This window comes from Triturus cristatus, chromosome 7 (genome assembly GCF_964204655.1).
Source record: "Triturus cristatus chromosome 7, aTriCri1.1, whole genome shotgun sequence".
Lineage (NCBI taxonomy): Eukaryota > Metazoa > Chordata > Amphibia > Caudata > Salamandridae > Triturus > Triturus cristatus.
In genome coordinates, this window is record NC_140590.1 from 1,601,844,331 (window position 1) to 1,601,865,443 (window position 21,113).

General features: G+C 46.8%; 1 protein-coding gene across 1 annotated transcript in view; it reads right to left on the reverse strand.

Annotated features, from left to right (window-relative positions):
- SYCP2 (synaptonemal complex protein 2) overlaps window positions 1–21,113 on the reverse strand; it is a 4,998,961-nt gene that overhangs the window by 1,577,816 nt on the left and 3,400,032 nt on the right. Inside the window, exon 33 of the mRNA XM_085615168.1 lies at window positions 4,284–4,469. Coding sequence (XP_085471294.1) covers window positions 4,284–4,469 — 186 coding nt within the window. The remainder of the gene's footprint in view (window positions 1–4,283; window positions 4,470–21,113) is intronic.

A 21,113-nucleotide genomic window follows, 5' to 3' on the forward strand; every position in this document is an offset into this window, starting at 1 on the left:
GCACTGGTGAGGCCGAAGGGGAGCACGGTAAACTGAAAATGCTCGTGGCCCACCGTGAACCGCAGGTAACGCCGGTGGGCCGGCAGGACGGGGATATGGAAATATGCGTCCTGCAAGTCCAACGCTACCATCCAGTCTCCGGGGTCTAGGGCAGCTAGAACCTGAGCCAAGGTTAACATCTTGAACCTTTCCTTTCGGAGGAAGGCATTGACGTTCCGGAGGTCCAAGATGGGGCGTAGGCCCCCTTTGCCCTTCTTGGGAACCAGAAAGTAGTGGGAATAACAACCACGACCTACTTCTGGACTCGGAACGCGCTCGACGGCCCCCTTGGCCAAGAGGGCCGAAACTTCCTCGCGGAGAAGATTCAAATGATCCCCCGAGATATGGTGGAGCTGCGGTGGCATGGCTGGAGGGGTCGTCTCGAAGGGGAGGGAGTAGCCCCTTCGGACGATTTGCAGCACCCACCTGTCCGATGTAATGGACCGCCAGTGGAGCAGGTGATGGCGAACTCTGCCGCCCACTGGCGTGGAATGGGCCTGAAAGCTCGGACTAGGAAGGCTTTGAGGCGGATGCTGCCGGGGTGGATGTGGGCTGACCACGTCGTCCTCCAGATCCGCCACGGCGGAAACCACGCCCGCGACCGCGCGCAGGTTGGTTCTGCGGCTGGTGGCTGGGCGGACGTGAGGAGGCGCCCCTTCCTTGGCCACGAAAGGGGCGAAAAGCGGAGGTGTGCGCCCGCGGAGCCGAGAGGCCCAAGGACTTGGCCGTAGCCCGGGAGTCCTTAAAGCGGTTCAGCGCACTGTCCGCCTTCTCACCAAACAGGCGAGTGCCATCAAAGGGCATGTCCATGAGGGTGGTCTGGACATCCCCGGAAAATGACGTGGACCGCATCCAGGCGTGGCGGCGGAGCGCCACCGTGGTGGAAATCGCCCGACCCAGCGAGTCCGTGGTGTCAAGCCCACATCGTATGGCGTGCCGCGCTGCATCCCTCCCATCGGCCAAAGCCTGGGTAAGACGTGTCCGGACCTCCTCCGGACACAGGGGCAGCACGTCCTCCACCGTATCCCACAGAGAATGGGAATAACGGTCCAAGAGACAGGCGGTGTTTAAAGACCGCAGGCCCAAACTAAGGGACGAGAACAGTTTCTTGCCAAACTGCTCGAGTCTCTTGGAATCCCGGTCCGGCGGAGCGGTCGGGAAGGAGGATTGGGAGGTAGAGGCCTGGATAACCAGACTCTCGGGGGTGGGATGTTGGGACAGGAAACTGGGGTCGCCCGGAGCAGGGCGGTGGCGCCTGACAACGTTCCTATCCACAGGAGGAACTGTGGAGGGCTTGGACCAGGTGCCCTGCAGAACGTCAGTGAGGGCCTCATTGAACGGCAGCAGAGGCTCAGTGGAGCTTGCTGCGGTTTGAAGCACCTCAGTGAGGATGTTAGTCCTCACAGCCACGGCAGGCAGCTCGAGCCCAAGGGCTGCGGCCGCCTTGCGCAGCACCACAGAAAATGCTGCACCCTCCTCCGAAGCCACAGTCGGAGGAGAAGTGAATCCAGTGTCTGGCGATGTATCAAGACCACTGGCCTCCCCCAGTTCATCTGCCCAGTCCTGTGAAAGCTGCGACTGAACAGCCATAGGGTCCTCAAACCCCTCCCAGTCACCCCGTCGTCCGATTCCTGATAAACAGGAGGAATGATCGGAGCCGGACTGTAGAGATGATAGGTCTCAAGCGGCGCCGGACGCGGCGTCGGTCGACGCCGTTGCGGCGTCGGGTCCGGAATAGGGCTAAACTGGGGTTGGACGCCGTCCGGAGTCGGCACCAAAGGCGGCGGCGTCGGCGGCACCGGAGGTGTAGGCGTCTGCGCCGGCGGCGCCGGTGACGGCGTCGGTGGGTCATGCGCCGGCGCCGGTGGAGGAGTGGTTAGGTCAACCGGCGTCGACGGGGGCCCAGGCATGGGACCCGCGGGGACCTGCGGCGTCGAGACCGGAGTCGTCGACGGCGCCGGGGCCGAAGCCGCCGGCAGGCAAGGTCGCCCAGTCGAGTCCGCGGGGCCCGAAGGCGCGCCAGCGGGCGTCGACGGCGGGGCCAAGCTCCTCATGGCCGAGAGGAAGGCACTGACCTCCGCCGGCGTCGCGTTAGTCCCAGGGACCGGAGGGTATGGGGACGGGCGCGGCGCCTGCGGCTCCGCCGGAGCCGCGGGGGTGGAACCACTTGGACCCTCGGCCGAGTCGCGCGACCGGCGTGGGGAGTCCGAAGAGCGATGTCGCCGCTTGGACTTCTTAGAGCGTTTGGACTTACCCGACGACTTGGAGCCCGACGATCGATGGTGGCGTCGGCTAGGGCTCCGCGAGCGATCCTTGGACCTCCTCCTGGACCGGGATCGCGCACGACGCGGAGCCGAGTGGCGAAGCTCGAGAAGCTTGCGGGACCGCTCCCGCCGAGCCTTCGAAGTCAGGGCCTGGCAATCGGAGCACGACTCCGCGTCGTGGTCGGGGCCTAAACAGTAGAGGCACCGGCGGTGGTGGTCGGTCACCGACATCAGTCGATGGCAATCCTCGCAAGCCTTGAACCCAGGCATCCTACCGGCACCAGATGTCGACAGACAAGGATCAAAAGTGATCAAAAAAGATTTAGTCAAAAAAGACTAAAAGGGGTAGCTCTCCCGGATCTGCGCTTACTGGCGCGGAAAAAAGAAGAACTGACGTCAGCGCGCGAGGGCGGCGTCTAAGTACTCCGACGACGTCATTCCGGCGCACGACGCTGACGACGGACGCGGAGCCGCAGACGACGCCTAGCGACGCGCAAGGGGTATTGCCGACGAAAAATCTTCCGGATCCAGTCTGACGCCTGGGGATATTCTAAGGTGAGGAATCTAACTAACGTGTTTCTTTCAGATCTCTGACTCTTTATAAGATAATCTGTACTTGATTACGTTCACCCCAAGACCTGGGGGGCAGAGTCAAGAAGGGAGAGTGTGGTAGCGGGCCCACTGCTGGAGCAAGCCTCACCAACCTAAAGTCGGCCACTTTTGCGCCAGCCGAAAGGGATACACGGCTCTCAGCCTTATCTACCCACCCAATGTAAATCCTGACTCGTAGAAAGGGCTCTTTCCCAGAGCGTGCACTGTTCTCCTACGGGGGCGGAAATGTGAACTAATCACATCAACAACAATGTCTTCACGGTTCCACCTCTCTGTACCTATGCCCTGTTCTGCTATCCAGCCCATATAGAGTTAGAACTAGGGCAGATATTTCACAGATAATCCAGAGGGGGAAAGAGGTGCTGTAATTGTCTTTGCCCTTGATACCACTTCTGTCCCCAATCCGGCTGCCAGGACTCTACCCTCCTTTTACAGGACTGCTCGGGCTGTGTTTAAAGGGAGAAGGAGCAGGAGGTGTATAAAGAGGACGGGTGTGGGTGGGGGGATACAATATCGAGACAGACTTATTGGGCTGAGCAAACAGTCCTTAGAGTCCTCTGGTTCTCTCCTTCACTTTTGCCTTGGTCCGCTTGCTGAATTTTCAAACAACTGCTTTTCACGTGCTGCCACTCCTCCGTTCCCTCTGCAGCGCCTCTGCTCCAATCCCTTCTGCTCCAACTGTTTCCTCGTCCTAGGAACTCTCCAACAAGTTTGTTTTTTAGATATAAACTAAAACCACTGAACCTAAGGAGGGCGGGGGCGGGGGCCTAGAGTGTAAGCTCACCGGGCCAACTGCAAGCCGTGCCCAGACCTAGCTGGAGTGCTTCGGCATAGGGCCCCAACTCACACTCAGAGAGTGGTAGCTACTACCACTGCGTTCTGGCCTTACTTCACCTACCGCTCGGTTCTTGATTCTCCCATCTTTATGGCCAACTGCCGAGCCTGGGCTGAAATTTTCAACTTCTCCGGCCTGGTATGTTGCGTTGCGATCTGCCTCAGGCCTGCTGCCGCCTGCGCACCTCCTCGCAGTGCTGCTCTATGGCTCAGCTCGATTGTGGCGTCTGACATCACGACGCATCATGTCACAGACCATGTAGCATTTCCTCCCATTCGTATCCACAAAGCTGCAAAACCACCATCCATCACAATACACCACATGCATAAGCAATGCTTTATACCCCATATAAATTCAAAAACAGACATGTAATTTCTTCACATGCATGCTAGTGGTCAAGCATACACCAATTAATAGTCTAACCATTTTACAGAGAACATAAATGCCCAAAGGCACAACTGAATGCTCTAATTCACAGTTTTACTCGCAATAATCATAACAAATAGTTATAGTGCAATTTAACTGTTCATTACCAAATTTCTGGACTTTTCTGCCATTAATGAAGTAGACTTTATAGATTCATCCTCACTCTCTGTCTCAGAATTTGAAAGCTCCTTATAGCTTTTATTTTTCACTGTTGCTCGTCGAGGACGTTTGGACACTCTCTCATCTGCATTTCTTTTAGCAGTCTTTGCATTTGTCTTTCTTCTGTCAATAACCTTAAAATGTGAACATGTTAAAAAGAAACGTTAGTGACTGTAGGCAATAGCCTAGGCCTTCTTTAGTCTATACCTATTGAACAAGTTACTTACCTTCGGTAACGATGTATCTGTAAGAAACATTAGTTAGTTAGATTCCTCACCTTAGAATATCCCCAGGCGTCAGGCTGGATCCGGAAAGATTTTTGTAGCAATACCCCTTGCGCGTCGCTAGGCGTCATCTGCGGCTCCGCGTCCGTCGTCGGCGTCGTCCGCCGGACTGACGTCGTCGGAGTACTTAGACGCCGCCCTCGCGCGCTGACGTCAGTTCTTATACATAGCTTTCCGCGCCAGGGACGCTGAGCTATGCAAGAGACCGACACTGGTGCCAAAAAATCTAGGGCCCTGAAAGGGAGAACCTTAACCCTAGATGTCGGTTCGCAGATCGGGGAGGCTGGGTGGGTCGGTGAGGAATCTAACTAACTAATGTTTCTTACAGATACATCGTTACCGAAGGTAAGTAACTTGTTCATCTGAAAGAAACACGTTCGTTAGATTCCTCACCTTAGAATAGATACCCCAGCAATACCAACCCCGGAGGTGGGCCTGCGAACCAAGATCACACCAGAAAGTCCTGGAGAACAGAACGGCCAAAGTGGCCATCTCTCCGGACTTGGCTGTCCAGGCAATAGTGCCTGGCGAACGTGTGCAGTGAAGCCCACGTCGCCGCCTGACAGATGTCCTGCAAGGGGACTCCCCGTCCCAGGGCAGTTGTCGCCGCTGTGGCCCGGGTGGAATGGGCTCGCTGCCCAACAGGAGGGACCTTTTTCGCCAAAGAATAGCAGAGTTTAATACACAACACGACCCAGCGCGAGATGGTCCGCTTGTGCACAGCTTTACCCTTCTTCGCACCTACATATCCAACAAAAAGTTGGTCGTCCACCCGGAACTGGTTTGTGCGGACCAAATAAAATGACAGCGCACGTTTTGGGTCCAGACGGTTGAGCCTCTCTTCATCTTTTGAAGGATGCGGAGGCGGAAAGAAGGTGGGCAGCGTGACAGATTGCCCGATGTGAAAGGGAGTCACGACTTTAGGAAGGAAAGAAGGACGGGTCTGGAGGACTACCTTATCCGGATGAACGGAAAGGAAGGGAGGCTTGGCTGACAGACCCTGGAGCTCACTCACCCGCCTAGCGGAGGTGATAGCCACCAGGAAGGCAGTTTTCAGAGTCAGTAGACGAAGTGGACAGTTGTGAAGGGGCTCAAAGGGAGCGCACATCAGAAAAGTAAGAACAAGGTTCAAGTCCCACTGAGGCATTACGAATGGAACAGGAGGAAACATATGAGTAATGCCCTTGAGAAAACGGGAGACAACAGGGGACTTGAAAAGAGAAGGCTGATCAGGAAGCCTTAAAAAAGCAGAGATTGCAGCAAGATAACCGTTCAAGGTGCCCAGAGCAGAGGCCAAATTTGTTCCACCGGCAGGCGTATACCGTCTTTGTGGATGGACGCCTGGCTGCCAGAATGACATCACAGACTTCAGGAGGCAAGTCAAATGGCATCAACTGCCGCCGCTCAATCTCCACGCATGGAGGTGGAGGCTGGACAGGTTCGGGTGGAGGACCGTTCCCTGCTGCTCCGACAGAAGGTCCTCCTGAAGAGGCAGTCGTATCGGGGGATCGATGGACATACTGAGTAGCTCGGGATACGAGTACCTTCATGCCCAATCCGGAGCCACCAAGATGACTTGGGCCCGGTCGTGCCTGATCTTCTTCAGCACTCTGGGCAGAAGTGGTATAGGCGGAAAGGCGTACAACAGACCGCAACTCCACTCGCGACGAAAAGCGTCTCCGAGCGAGTGCCGCCTTGGAAATTCCAACGCGCGTTCTCTTCGGTGGCGAATAGATCTAACCAAGGCTCTCCCCACTGCAGAAAGAGACCTTGCACCACGTCCGAGTTCAGACGCCATTCGTGATCCATCATGCACCGGCGGCTGAGTTCGTCTGCTCTGGCGTTCAGAGAGCCCGCCAGATGTTGAACCACCAGGGTGATGCCCTGATGTTCCAGCCATGTCCAGAGGCGCAGAGCCTCCTGACAAAGGGTCCACGACCCCACCCCACCCTGTTTGTTGCAATACCACATGGCGGTGGTGTTGTCCGTGAACACCTGCACAAAACTTCCCCTGACAGAGGGAAGGAAGGCTTTCAGTGCAAGTCGGATCGCCCTCAGCTCCAATAGGTTGATATGGAGCCAAGTCTCCGCCGGAGACCAGAGTCCTCTGGTCTCCGCCTCTCCCATATGGCCCCCCCATCCCAGGAGGGACGCATCCGTCACTACAAAATGCTCCGGTTGGGGTAGGGAGAGGGATCTGCCACTGACCCAATCGCGATTCGTGAGCCACCACTGCAGCTGGTTCGCAGTGCCCTCCGAGATCAGGACATGGTCGGACAGGTTGCCTCGATGCTGGGCCCACTGAAACTTCAGGTCCCACTGCAGAGCCCGCATCCGCCACCTGGCGTGAGGTACCAACAGGATGCAGGAGGCCATCAGCCCCAGAAGCCGCAGCACCAACCTGACCGAAACCCAGGACAGAGGCTGGAAGATGGAAATCAGGGCCTGAATGTCCCGGACCTGCTGTTCCGGCGGATAGACCCGGAACTGCGCCAAATCGAGAACCGCTCCAATGAAAAGGAGCTTCTAGGAGGGACTCAGGTGCGACTTCGGCACATTGATGGAGAACCCCAGCGAGTGCAGGAGGTCGGCCGTAGTCTGGAGGTGGGAGACGACTTGCTGGGGCGAGCCCGCCTTCAACAGCCAGTCGTCGAGATAGGGGAAGACTGGAACCCCTGATCTGCGCAGATGAGCTGCTACCACCGCCATCACTTTTGTGAACACCCGAGGGGCACTGGTGAGGCCGAAGGGGAGCACGGTGAACTGAAAGTGCTCCTGACCCACCGTGAACCGCAGGTAACGCGGGGGTGCCGGCAGGACGGGGATGTGGAAATAAGCGTCCTGCAAGTCCAATGCTACCATCCAGTCTCCAGGGTCTAGGGCAGCCAGAACCTGAGCTAAAGTGAGAATCTTGAACCGGTCCTTCAAGAGGAAGGCGTTGACGCTCCTGAGGTCCAAGATCGGGCGTAGGCCCCTTTGCCCTTCTTGGGAACCAGAAAGTAGTGGGAATAACAACCACGACCTACTTCTGGACCAGGAACGCGCTCGACGGCCCCCTTGGCCAAGAGGGCTGCAACTTCCTCCCGTAGAAGATTCAAGTGATCCCCCGACATGCGGTAGCATGGCTGGAGGGGTCGTCTCGAAGGGGAGGGAGTAGCCCCTTCGGACGATTTGCAGCACCCACCTGTCCGAAGTGATGGAACGCCAGTGGAGCAGGTGATGGCGAACTCTGCCACCCACTGGCGTGGAATGGGCCTGAAAGCACAGACTAGGAAGGCTTTGAGGCGGATGCTGCTTTGGTGGATGTGGATGGACCGGCACTTTGTCATCCCAGTGGGTTGGTGCAAAGTCTTACTTGGCTGCCTACCCCGCTTTGCAGTGGAAACCTGGAAGGATTTATTGGATTTGTAGCGGCTAGCCCGGCCGCGAAAAGAAGCCCACTGCTTGTTAGCGGGCCCCGTGTTGGCGCCAGATGGTGTCAGCGCGATGATGGGAGGACGTTTTCCAGGTTTCCACTGCAAAGCGGAGCAGGCAGTCAAGCGAGACTTTGTACCAACCCACTGGGGTGTTTTAATGTGTTAACTGCTGTCTGTAAGATGGACTCATAAGAGACTTACTATCTCCGGCACTACAGGAACCCCAAGCCATTGCATATAGCCACGCCCACTGGGGCCGGTTTTTGGAAGTGAAAAGTGCTTGGAGAACTCTGTCTTCCATTTCAGCAACCAAGCCATTGAGAAAGGGAACGGAGCTTCCTGAACCGCGTCTGGCCTGAATGCGGTTGCATTTTTCCCGCTGCTGCCTGCTTGCAAGTTGTTACCGAATAAAGAGAGAAATACTTACCTGTCGGATAGCTTCTTTTCAGTGGGTCAACCTTCTTTGTTGGATTTGTAGCGGCTAGCCCGGCCGCGAAAAGAAGCCCACCGCTTGTTAGCGGGCCCCGTGTTGGCGCCAGATGGTGTCAGCGCGATGATGGGAGGCAGTTTTCCAGGTTTCCACTGCAAAGCGGGGCAGGCAGCCAAGCGAGACTTTGCACCAACCTACTGGGGTGTTTTAATGTGTTAACTGCTGTCTGTAAGATGGACTCACAAGAGACTTACTATCTCCGGCACTACAGGAACCACAAGCCATAGCGAATGGCCACGCCCACTGGGGCCGGTTTTTGGAAGTGAAAAGTGCTTGGAGAATTCTGTCTTCCATTTCAGCAACCGAGCCACCGTGTAGCGCACCGCGTGCCCACCGTGCGTGCACGGCACTAACTGCGTAAAGTGGGCGCGCACGCCACGAACGGCGTAAAGTAACTTACCATTTAAAAAACCGTACAAATTCACTGAAAAAAACATAGGTTTCACACACGTTATAGTTAGGAATTAGCATTTAAAAAACCTTGCAAATTCACTGAAAAAACCATAGGTTTCACACATGTTATAGTTAGCTGGAGATTTTACTCATAAAAAACCAATGAAATTCCCCCGTTATAGTTAGTGCAGGCAACTATAACTCACGCGACCGCAATCCTCTGCTGATGACATATGTGTCTTTATGAAAAAAAAATATTTGTAATATATGTATAGCTAAAATTTAATGGAAGAAGACATGGGCAAATAAGTGTCTAAATACAGTATTAGCATCAGCAGAGGATTGCGGTCGCGTCAGTTATAGTTGCCTGCACTAACTATAACGGGGGAATTTCATTGGTTTTTTATGAGTAAAATCTCCAGCTAACTATAACATGTGTGAAACCTATGGTTTTTTCAGTGAAGATATATATATATATATATATATATATATATATATATATATATATATATATATATATATATATATATATATATATATATATATATATATATATATATATATATATATATATATATATATATATATATATATATATATATATCCAGTCAAAACGGAGTTCCATTCACGCTCGTGGACCAAACACACACCAAATTACCGAAGTAAAGTAACCATAAGGAGGTTTATTAACTCCATAAACCCGGCGTGACGCGTTTCACCCGTGGCACGGGCTTGTTCACACAGCGTTTTTCAAAACAATAAAGCATTACATACTTTTTCATGCGTTCATAGACAGAGTTGGCAGACTATCAAAGCAGTCTTGAGGTTCCGAGTATTAGTGGCGCCATCTTGTAGTGTCAGATGCGCATTTGCCAGACTACTGGTGTTCATACAAAGAGCGTGTCATTGATCATTAATACACCAAATAATTAAAATTATGTGTTACATACTTCGACAATGTAATGCAAATAGTGCCTATTGTACAATATAAATTTTACAAGAAAGTAAAGTACATTCGTGTTGTTAGCCATCGATAAGTGTCACATCGCGGTTCGTACTAACTTGCAGTAATGTCTATCAATTCATAATTAAAGCATTTCTGATTTAATACAAATTACTGTGTCTGATTTTCTTTCTATGTACAATAATAGGCAAAGTGCCTGAGAACCTGTTGCGACCAAGTATTTGTACCGAAGCGCCCCGTTAACCATATCTCATCATTCGCGATCGGATCACAAGAATCATGTCAAGTGACAATACATTGCAAATAGTGCCAATGATCCATGGTTGAGGTTAATCTGAATTAAAAGACATATATAATACTTTGTCATAATCCCCATGTTTTAGCAGGCTTAGTACCTATGTCTTAATCAGTTCCGAATTGGTATTTAAATGGCTTGTACAATCACGTATTTATGTCACAATACTGCCTTTGTACAATAACAGGCATAGTGCCCGACAATTGTGCATTTATCATGATCTGGCAAAATTGTATGTCTTGCTTTTCCCCCTATTAGTGATCTACAAAACTAGTTGCACACAAAATTAAATGTGAAAATAAAACGATAAAGATTATCGCAGTGAAACAAATAATATCTCAAACTCTTATCTGTGTCTTGTAGAATGTCTGGAAGATGTATGAAGAAAAGGGTAGGGATAACGTTGTCATTGGATGAAGACATGTTCCCTTCCTTTCCTCCTATAGAAAGACAAAGAGAAATTTCATGGTCAAAAACCTGTATATGTATGTAGACTATACCAATAATCATCACATGCTAAAAATGAGATTAAAAGACAGAGTTAAAATATCAAAATGAGTTGTTAAGTCCCTGGGGCTTGGAGGTTTATTCAGTTTGTAGATGGATAGACATTTCTTCATCCAAATTATGCCCATTTGGAAATCTTGTGCACATCCCTATAATGTGTCTAGATTCCCGTTGCCTAAGTCTTAGGGTACGGTTACCTCCTCTCTTTTTTGCTATGACTTGTTCTATGCCATAATAGGAGAGTTTAGTGCAATCTGAGAAATGGTGTTTTTCAAAATGTCTGGCAATAGGATATTGTTTATCCTTGTTTGTGATTGCCCTCAGATGCTCCAGGATGCATTTTTTACCATGTGTGTCGTACTGCCCACAAAATTCCTTTGTCATCTGGCTATTGGCACAAGCCTTACAATGGCCACATGGAAAAAAGCCTTTTAGATTAATGCCTCTGGTGTTCGTGCTTACTGATACATCACTCTGTACCAACATGTCTCTAAGGTTGCGTCCCCTTCTGTAGGTTATACTGGGCCTGTCTGGTAGTTCCCCTCCTATTATGGGGTCATTTTTTAATATTTTCCAATTTTGTACTATGATTTTGCGTACCTGATCAGAATTGCCATTATAGGTAAGAATCATACGTGTAGTGTTGGATTCTTCCTTATCAGTAGGTTTTTCAGATGTGATTTCCAGTAGTCTACCTCTCTCGGTCGTGGATATCCTTTCTGTTGCCCTTTTGAGTACCCAAGGAGGGTAACCTCTCTCTCTGAACCTCTTAATCATCACAGTTTCTTCCTTTTGATAGTCATTCAGAGTACTACAGTTTCTTCTTGCCCTGAGCAGTTCACCATAGGGTATGCTCCATTTGAGATTATCCGGGTGACTGCTCAGGGCATGAAGAAGGGTGTTGCCTGCAGTGATTTTGCGGTGAAGTATGGTCTGGATTCTGTTATCAACTGTCAGTACTTTGGTGTCTAAATAGTCTACCTCATTTCTACTGATTGTGCTGGTAAAAGTGAGATTTTTGTCATTCTGGTTCAGGGAATCAATGAAGTAAAGAAGATCATCCTCTTCTCCCTGCCAGATGACAAAAATGTCGTCGATATACCTCAGCCATAACTTCACTTTCATGAGGGTATCATGAAGGTTGGCATTGTGATTGTTATTCTCTTCCCATGCTCCCATGAAAAGATTTGCGAAACTGGGCGCAAAACATGTGCCCATCGCGGTTCCCAGTTCTTGTTTGTAAATGTTGTCATTAAATAGGAAAAAATTGTTGTTCAGGCAGAATCTCATCATATCCAGAATCATGTTGGTATGTCCCAAAAACCTGATATTTCTCCGTTTGAGGAACCGTGCACATGCCTGTATTCCCTGTTCATGATCGATTACTGTATATAGTGAATTTACATCTAAAGTCACCAATATACAGTTCTCCATCCATACAAAGTTGTCAATTTTGCTTAGAAAATCCTTCGTGTCCCTTACATATGATGGTAACATGAATACGAAATCCCTTAAGTAATGATCCACATATCGCGAGATATTCTCCAAAACACATCCTCTGGAAGAGATTATGGACCTACCCGGAGGATTTTCTCTATTCTTATGTATCTTGGGTAAAAGGTACATAACTGGCAGAATGGGGTTATCTTTTTTGAGAAAACAAAACTCTTCCCATTCAATCAACCCCTTGTCCTTCCATTCGTTCAATTTTTCCCAGATGTTTATGATACTTTTGTTGTATACTGTTCTGGTTGAATGTGTGTATGTAATGTTGTCATTGAGTTGGCGTGTCGCTTCATTTATATACATTTCTTTTGTCATAATTACAATGTTCCCCCCTTTGTCAGCGGGTCTTACAATAATATTTTCATTTGTAGCGAGCTCTTTCATAGCCAACCTTTGGGCATTCGTTAAATTATACTTGAAGTTTTTCATTTTCTTAGACCAATTACTTTGTCTACATTTGAGTAAATCGTTGCCCACCAGTTCCTGAAAAGTATCAATGTTATCGTGGTTCATCTTGGGTAAGAAGGTCGATTTTGGTTTGAATTGGCTGCAAGCAGCTTTGTCATGTCTGATTTCTAGTTCTTCCAAAATAAGTAAGGAGTCTGCGCTTAACAAGGTGCCATCTGGATTGTTCTGTAGTTCATGAAGAGTGACCATCGCGTCAATGTCTCCAATGGTTAGATCTTCTTCATAAACAGAACGTTCCAGAGGTGGATGATCTCTGTTTTGTATGGGTTTTAATTTGTGCCATTTCTTTAGTTTTAGATTTCTACAAAATTTAAAAACATCTATCTTGCTGTCCACATAGTTCATAGGAACTGCTGGGCAGAAAGATAATCCTAAGCATAGTGTACGTTTGTCCTTGCTGCTCAATGTTATGGGCGTAAGATTAACTATTGTATGGTTTACCATTTCATCTTCCATCAATAGTTCTTCTTGGAGCGTGTTTGTCTTCTTCCCATATACTCCGTCGCATTGTCTTTCTTGTTTCCTCTGTTTGTCCCTCTTCCGCCTCTTCCTCTGGTACCTCTTCCTCTTCCTCTCCCTCTCTCCCTCGACATAGGGGAGTCTTCTCTTTGATTTGATCTGGATGTTGATCTTGTTGTTTCCCGGCTCTTTTTCATTAGCCGGTACTCGTCTAAAAAAGTTGTTTTGGGGCGTGTTGCATTGTCCCCTCCTGAATACGAGCTTTCAGATGATGGAGTTGTAGCAGAGGCATCCGTGTTTGTGTCGCTAGTATATATCACTTCCTCTTCCAGTTGTTCCTGTGGATCTATTGGCTTGGACTTCGTCAGTATGTTGTTGGTATCATATAGATGATCGTACTTCTTGCTGTATGTCAGAATCCTGCCGGATTCGTAGTCACCACAGTCTCTGTGTAGTTTGCGTTGTTTGCGTCTTTTAATGTCATCCTCCATTGATTTGAGACGTTTTTTCATTTCCTCTAGATACTTGATGATAAGTTCTTGTTCAGCATGAGTATTAAGGTTATCCCTTATCTCTTTGATTTCTTTTTTGATATTTTCCCGGTCCGACCAGGCATACTTGACCAGAATGGCTAACATATTTTTAGAACTGTTTGCTGAATTGGCTGACCAGTCTTCTAACATCTGTGGATCTGGTGATTCATAGGATGGAGTAATATAGATTCTTAGGCCTCTCGGTACCATAGCTTTATCAATGTAGTCCTGAAGTGATGTCGCTTCCCACCATTTGGAAATTTCCTGTTTGTGTAATTTCTCAAACCTACGTAGTGTGTCCATCACTGTTTTTTCAATTGTTATTACCGTTCTTGCGGAGCCTCCGGTACCTGGTGCTCTGGCAAACAGTGTAAGTGCTGCCTCTCTTCTCTCATCTTCCTCTTCCATTAGTGCCTTGGGAAAGAATCCCGGTTACAATACTTCTGCTTTGGGGTGTTTAATGGTTCCCTCTTTAATGTAAAGAGTTCCCCCTTGCCGCTGTTGTCTCCTCGTTTCTCGTTTGAAAACCGCTTTGTTCACCGGAATTGTAAATAAAGTAATCCTGTGGTTGTTTGAATTAGTAAACTAATTTTCCGCCATACCTCTTATGTCCTTGGTATGTGATGGATACTTAGTGTATTCACTAGTCCCGTGCTCTGCGGTCTATGCCCTTACAATATCACGATAGAGAAAGAAAAGATCTTCTTACCTGCACGGTGTAACCCGTCCGGGAGATAGCGTGCGGTCAGTCTTCCTTCCTAGGATTCGGGCACTCGTCGAGGACCGTTATTTCTTGTAACAGCTGGCGGCGAACTTCTCAATAAATATAAGCTCCGACTGTCTCCTGTCGAAGTTCAAGCCCTTTGAGGGTTGGCGCGAAGCCGGTGGAGAAACCGGTAATCCAATATCCAGTCAAAACGGAGTTCCATTCACGCTTGTGGACCAAAAACACACCAAATTACCGAAGTAAAGTAACCATAAGGGGGTTTATTAACTCCATAAACCCGCCGTGACGCGTTTCACCCGTGGAACGGGCTTGTTCACACAGCGTTTTTCAAAACAATAAAGCATTACATACTTTTTCGTGCGTTCATAGACAGAGTTGGCAGACTATCAAAGCAGTCTTGAGGTTCCGAGTATTAGTGGCGCCATCTTGTAGTGTCAGATGCGCATTTGCCAGACTACTGGTGTTCATCCAAAGAGCGTGTCATTGATCATTAATACACCAAATAATTAAAATTATGTGTTACATCCTTCGACAATGTAATGCAAATAGTGCCTATTGTATTGTATATCGACGACATTTTTGTCATCTGGCAGGGAGAAGAGGATGATCTTCTTTACTTCATTGATTTCCTGAACCAGAATGACAAAAATCTCACTTTTACCAGCACAATCAGTAGAAATGAGGTAGACTATTTAGACACCAAAGTACTGATAGTTGATAACAGAATCCAGACCATACTTCACCGCAAAATCACTGCAGGCAACACCCTTCTTCATGCCCTGAGCAGTCACCCGGATAATCTCAAATGGAGCATACCCTATGGTGAACTGCTCAGGGCAAGAAGAAACTGTAGTACTCTGAATGACTATCAAAGGGAAGAAACTGTGATGATTAAGAGGTTCAGAGAGAGAGGTTACCCTCCTTGGGTACTCAAAAGGGCAACAGAAAGGATATCCACGACCGAGAGAGGTAGACTACTGGAAATCACATCTGAAAAACCTACTGATAAGGAAGAATCCAACACTACACGTATGATTCTTACCTATAATGGCAATTCTGATCAGGTACGCAAAATCATAGTACAAAATTGGAAAATATTAAAAAATGACCCCATAATAGGAGGGGAACTACCAGACAGGCCCAGTATAACCTACAGAAGGGGACTCAACCTTAGAGACATGTTGGTACAGAGTGATGTATCAGCAAGCAGGAACACCAGAGGCATTAATCTAAAAGGCTTTTTTCCATGTGGCCATTGTAAGGCTTGTGCCAATAGCCAGATGACAAAGGAATTTTGGAACACCAGTACCAACACAATGATCAGTATAGATCAATTCTTAACATGCAATAGTACCTTTGTCATCTATGTACTGGAGTGTCCGTGCAAACTAAGATATGTGGGCAGTACGACACACATGGTGAAAAAACGCATCCTGGAGCATCTGAGGGCAATCACAAACAAGGATAAACAATATCCTATTGCCAGACATTTTGAAAAACACCATTTCTCAGATTGCACTAAACTCTCCTATTATGGCATAGAACAAGTCATAGCAAAAAAGAGAGGAGGTAACCGTACCCTAAGACTTAGGCAACGGGAATCTAGACACATTATAGGGATGTGCACAAGATTTCCAAATGGGCATAATTTGGATGAAGAAATGTCTATCCATCTACAAACTGAATAAACCTCCAAGCCCCAGGGACTTAACAACTCATTTTGATATTTTAACTCTGTCTTTTAATCTCATGTTTAGCATGTGATGATTATTGGTATAGTCTACATACATATACAGGTTTTTGACCATGAAATTTCTCTTTGTCTTTCTACAGGAGGAAAGGAAGGGAACATGTCTTCATCCAATGACAACGTTATCCCTACCCTTTTCTTCATACATCTTCCAGACATTCTACAAGACACAGATAAGAGTTTGAGATATTATTTGTTTCACTGCGATAATCTTTATCGTTTTATTTTCACATTTAATTTTGTGTGCAACTAGTTTTGTAGATCACTAATAGGGGGAAAAGCAAGACATACAATTTTGCCAGATCATGATAAATGCACAATTGTCGGGCACTATGCCTGTTATTGTACAAAGGCAGTATTGTGACATAAATACATGATTGTACAAGCCATTTAAATACCAATTCGGAACTGATTAAGACATAGGTACTAAGCCTGCTAAAACATGGGGATTATGACAAAGTATTATATATGTCTTTTAATTCAGATTAACCTCAACCATGGATCATTGGCACTATTTGCAATGTATTGTCACTTGACATGATTCTTGTGATCCGATCGCAAATGATGAGATATGGTTAACGGGGCGCTTCGGTACAAATACTTGGTCGCAACAGGTTCTCAGGCACTTTGCCTATTATTGTACATAGAAAGAAAATCAGACACAGTAATTTGTATTAAATCAGAAATGCTTTAATTATGAATTGATAGACATTACTGCAAGTTAGTACGAACCGCGATGTGACACTTATCGATGGCTAACAACACGAATGTACTTTACTTTCTTGTAAAATTTATATTGTACAATAGGCACTATTTGCATCACATTGTCAAAGGATGTAACACATAATTTTAATTATTTGGTGTATTAATGATCAATGACACACTCTTTGTATGAACACCAGTAGTCTGGCAAATGCGCATCTGACACTACAAGATGGCGCCACTAATACTCGGAACCTCAAGACTGCTTTGATAGTCTGCCAACTCTGTCTATGAACGCACGAAAAAGTATGTAATGCTTTATTGTTTTGAAAAACGCTGTGTGAACAAGCCCGTCCACGGGTGAAACGCGTCACGGCGGGTTTATGGAGTTAATAAACCCCCTTATGGTTACTTTACTTCGGTAATTTGGTGTGTTTTTGGTCCACGAGCGTGAATGGAACTCCGTTTTGACTGGATATTGGATTACCGGTTTCTCCACCGGCTTCACGCCACCCCTCAAAGGGCTTGAACTTCGACAGGAGACAGTCGGAGCTTATATATATATATATATATATATATATATATATATATATATATATATATATATTACCTACTGCCGGTTGCCATTAGGTAGTTATAGTTAGGACCTATTATCCATAGGAAAATGGTAACATTCTTTTCCCAGTAACTTTGGCGTCGGTTGACGAATCTTCGCGAAATTTTCAAAACTCGTGGGGCGCTCCGGTCAGCTCCTATCTTAAAAGGTTCGGGGTGATTTGGCAAGCGGGGGCCTAGAAAAAGGGGGGGTCCCAAAACGTCTTTTCTCCATGTTAATTCCCATAGGAAACTTTAGACACGGCTACAGCCCGAACTGCTCAACGGAATTACACTAAATTTGGTGAAAAGGTAGTCCTTGGTTGTTAAATGGTGTAAATCCGTTCAGTAGTTCATGAGAAATAAGAAAAAGAAAAAGTTTCAATATCTGGGCGGAGCCTAATGACACATCTCATTGTGAGATCTGATTGGCTGTCAGCACTTCATCCTGGAATTGCTGTCAGCCATCTTGGGACCAATATACATGATAGTACCCCATTGAAATGCATTGTAGTGAATCGAAAATGTTGAGGGTTACCAAAAGGAGAACTATAAAGGGTTATAACAGACTTTAGTTACATTAGAATTCATTTGTTGATGGTACCATACTAATATCAGGAATTGTGGTGTGTTCTAAGGTGATTTTACCCTGTGAAAAACCTTCTGCTGGGATATCATGAATCATGTTTGAGAGAAAACTGAAGCTAAAATGAGAGCATATTTTCTCTAAATTCACATTCTCTTTCTCACTCATGTGAGAATGAAGTCTGTCATTCTCAGTAAATCATGTACATCCAACAAGGGCAGAGACTGTCTGTTGATTCCTTTGTGTTCTACTGCAGCTTCGCAGCGTGTTTTAAAGAACAACTAGAGCGCTAACAGCTTTACTTATGACAAAAGTATGGCACACCTGAAGCCATCTTGATTGGAATAAACTGGTAACACTTAAAACATTTAATTTAAAAAGGAACAAAATGATGGGGTTTGTTTTGTCATAGAAATTATGGTTAGTGCTGTAGAAAGACAAATTAGGACATGTTTCAAGTGTGATCTCAAATATCTTCCTGTTATATTTCAACAGGAGCAGCCTGTCAGTTGATGCCTTTGTGTTCTACTGCAGCTTCCCAGAGTGTTCTAAAGAACAACTAGAGCGCTAACAGACTTACTTATGACAAAAGTATGGCACACCTGAAGCCATCTTGATTGGAATAAACTGGTAACACTTAAAACATTTAATTTAAAAAGAACAAAATGATGGGGTTCATTTTGTCATAGAAATTATGGTTAGTGCTGTAGAAAGAAAAATTAGGACATGTTTCAAGTGTGATCTCAAATATCTTCCTGTTATATTTCATCAGGAGCAGCCTGTCAGTTGATGCCTTTGTGTTCTACTGCATCTTCCCAGAGTGTTTTAAAGTACAACTAGAGCGCTAACTGTCTTACTTATGACAAAATTATGGCACATGTGGTAAATATTTCGTTACCGGTACTATTTTTTATGCGGTAAAGTCTATTAAGAATAACTCAGTAAATATAAGAGGCAGAATCCGTGGTATTAGAGGTTTTAAAAGGCTTTATTCCTATACAAAGGAATACAATTCGAATTGTAGGCATTCTATTCCATCACCACGAAAGTTCAGGAAGGAAGAGCATACATTATTGACAGATAAGCAGTTTTATAGAAGATACATTACAATGAAACAGATGCAGGAGGCGTAACAGCTGATAAAAGGTGCATACGTAGCTAATAGAGGGCGTAATTTAATAAACGTCATCATACATGATGTCACAAGTGGGTGGATCCATAAGAGAATCCTGCAATGTCAGCAGAAATAGTTGGCAGAGATGCGCGCGCAGCCGCATGACGTGTGATTGACGTGCAACTAGAGGGTGAAGGGGACTTGACATTTTGCTCTACATGTGGAGACAGAAGTCTGGGGGTCGTGTCAACCTAATCCCAAATCATATCTAATATCCTATGTTTAAAGAACTGTGTTATCCAAAAAGAGAGGTCTCTTAGGATAGAATCTATTCTATACTGACTATACTGACTGTTAGTGCGTGTACAAGCGTCTAAGTGTCTACACTAGATGCGAGGGGGAAGGATTATTCCATGGTAACGGGGCTATGAATTACTTGCATGAGGGCAGCGAGGCCTGGCCCTGTGCACGGGAGCTGGAGGAATGTTTACTTAAACTACTAGACAGGAATGCATCGGATGGGAGCGGAGGAGATAATCTTGAAGGTGAAATACAGTTTTTGGCAGGCGACAAGCTGGATCAGGCACCGTTAGCCGCGCAGGGAGTAGGACAAAGTTCATGGATACAGATGCAGGCTCAGACTGGAGCTTTCAGAGGCAGAAGGCAGAAAAAGGCTTGATGACAGAATTCGGGCCTACTCGCCTGAATCTGTAAAATGTGGAAAGTGAACCACATAAAGTCGGTGGCCTTTCATACTTAGGAATGGAATATCTGACCCATTCATGGCGGATCTGAAAGAGGACATGTTGACGGTGGACGCACATATATTTGCGTCTTCAAGACTGGAGCAGGAGGGAACATACATGTACTTATAGCATGCACATGGAGCCGTTGGGGTCTACGATAGGGGACATAACTGATCACAAAATTCATATTTCCTCATTCCCTCCTTGTCCCCTTCGGACCCTTAGGAGATATCGATCTTCATCAATCCATCGATCTGTTCATATAGCATCATTTGTTCTTCTTTCTTCTTCCGGGATCTCGAACGAAAACTTGGATGTGGGATACACGAGGTGGTACACAGACCACAAATCGCTGGCCCACATTGTAGACATAAGCAGCAACTGAATAGTATGAGAAAGCCAATACCTAGGAAGGATAGGATTCTCCATCCCCAGGCTGACAACACGCCCCAGAACCAACCGGACCAAGTCCAGGTGCCTGGACTCTGGTGTATCTGGCTTACAATCTTATGAAGGCGAGTTATGGCTTTATATACTGACGGCGAATTTTCTGGTATGAAAATGCAGCAACTTGATCCGATGACCCTACAAGCTCCGCCCCTATCGGCCAGGATGACGTCAAGGACAAGACGATTTTGAAGCACAACAATCCGCATAGCAGACTGCTCTTCTGTTAAATTGCCTAAGGCGGAAATAGTTTCGTTCACTACTGCTTCAAGGGTTCTGGTTAATCTACGTATCAGCTTACTATTAGTGACTGTACCTATATAGGGAAAGAAACCTTTATTGAAATCTGTGTATTTTTCCCATGCTGTTTCAGTGTAATCGACAATTGGGAGATCTCTCTGCTGTCTATTGTGTACTAAATGGGTATTTCTATGATAATCAGGAGGAGCTAGGAAAACAGGTGGCAGAAGGAATGCTATGTAACAGGTACCATCCCAATCTAGAGGTAGACGTATATATGCGGTCTGGCCACATATAAAGTAGGAATGACGGGAAGCTCTAAATGTAGACTTGCCTTGATCACTGAATTTTATTACAGTGGTGCATTTACTATGGCCCATGTGTATGGAACCATTCTTTCTTACACATAATTCCCCTTTAACTGGGAATACTGACATGGCGGGCAAGATTGGTGTAGCTTCAGATTCAACGTTCAGGATCATGAGGTTAAGTGTAAAATTACCTAATCCATATACTTCATTTTCTAGATCAGTTCCTGTTCTTTTGGGAAGTCCCTC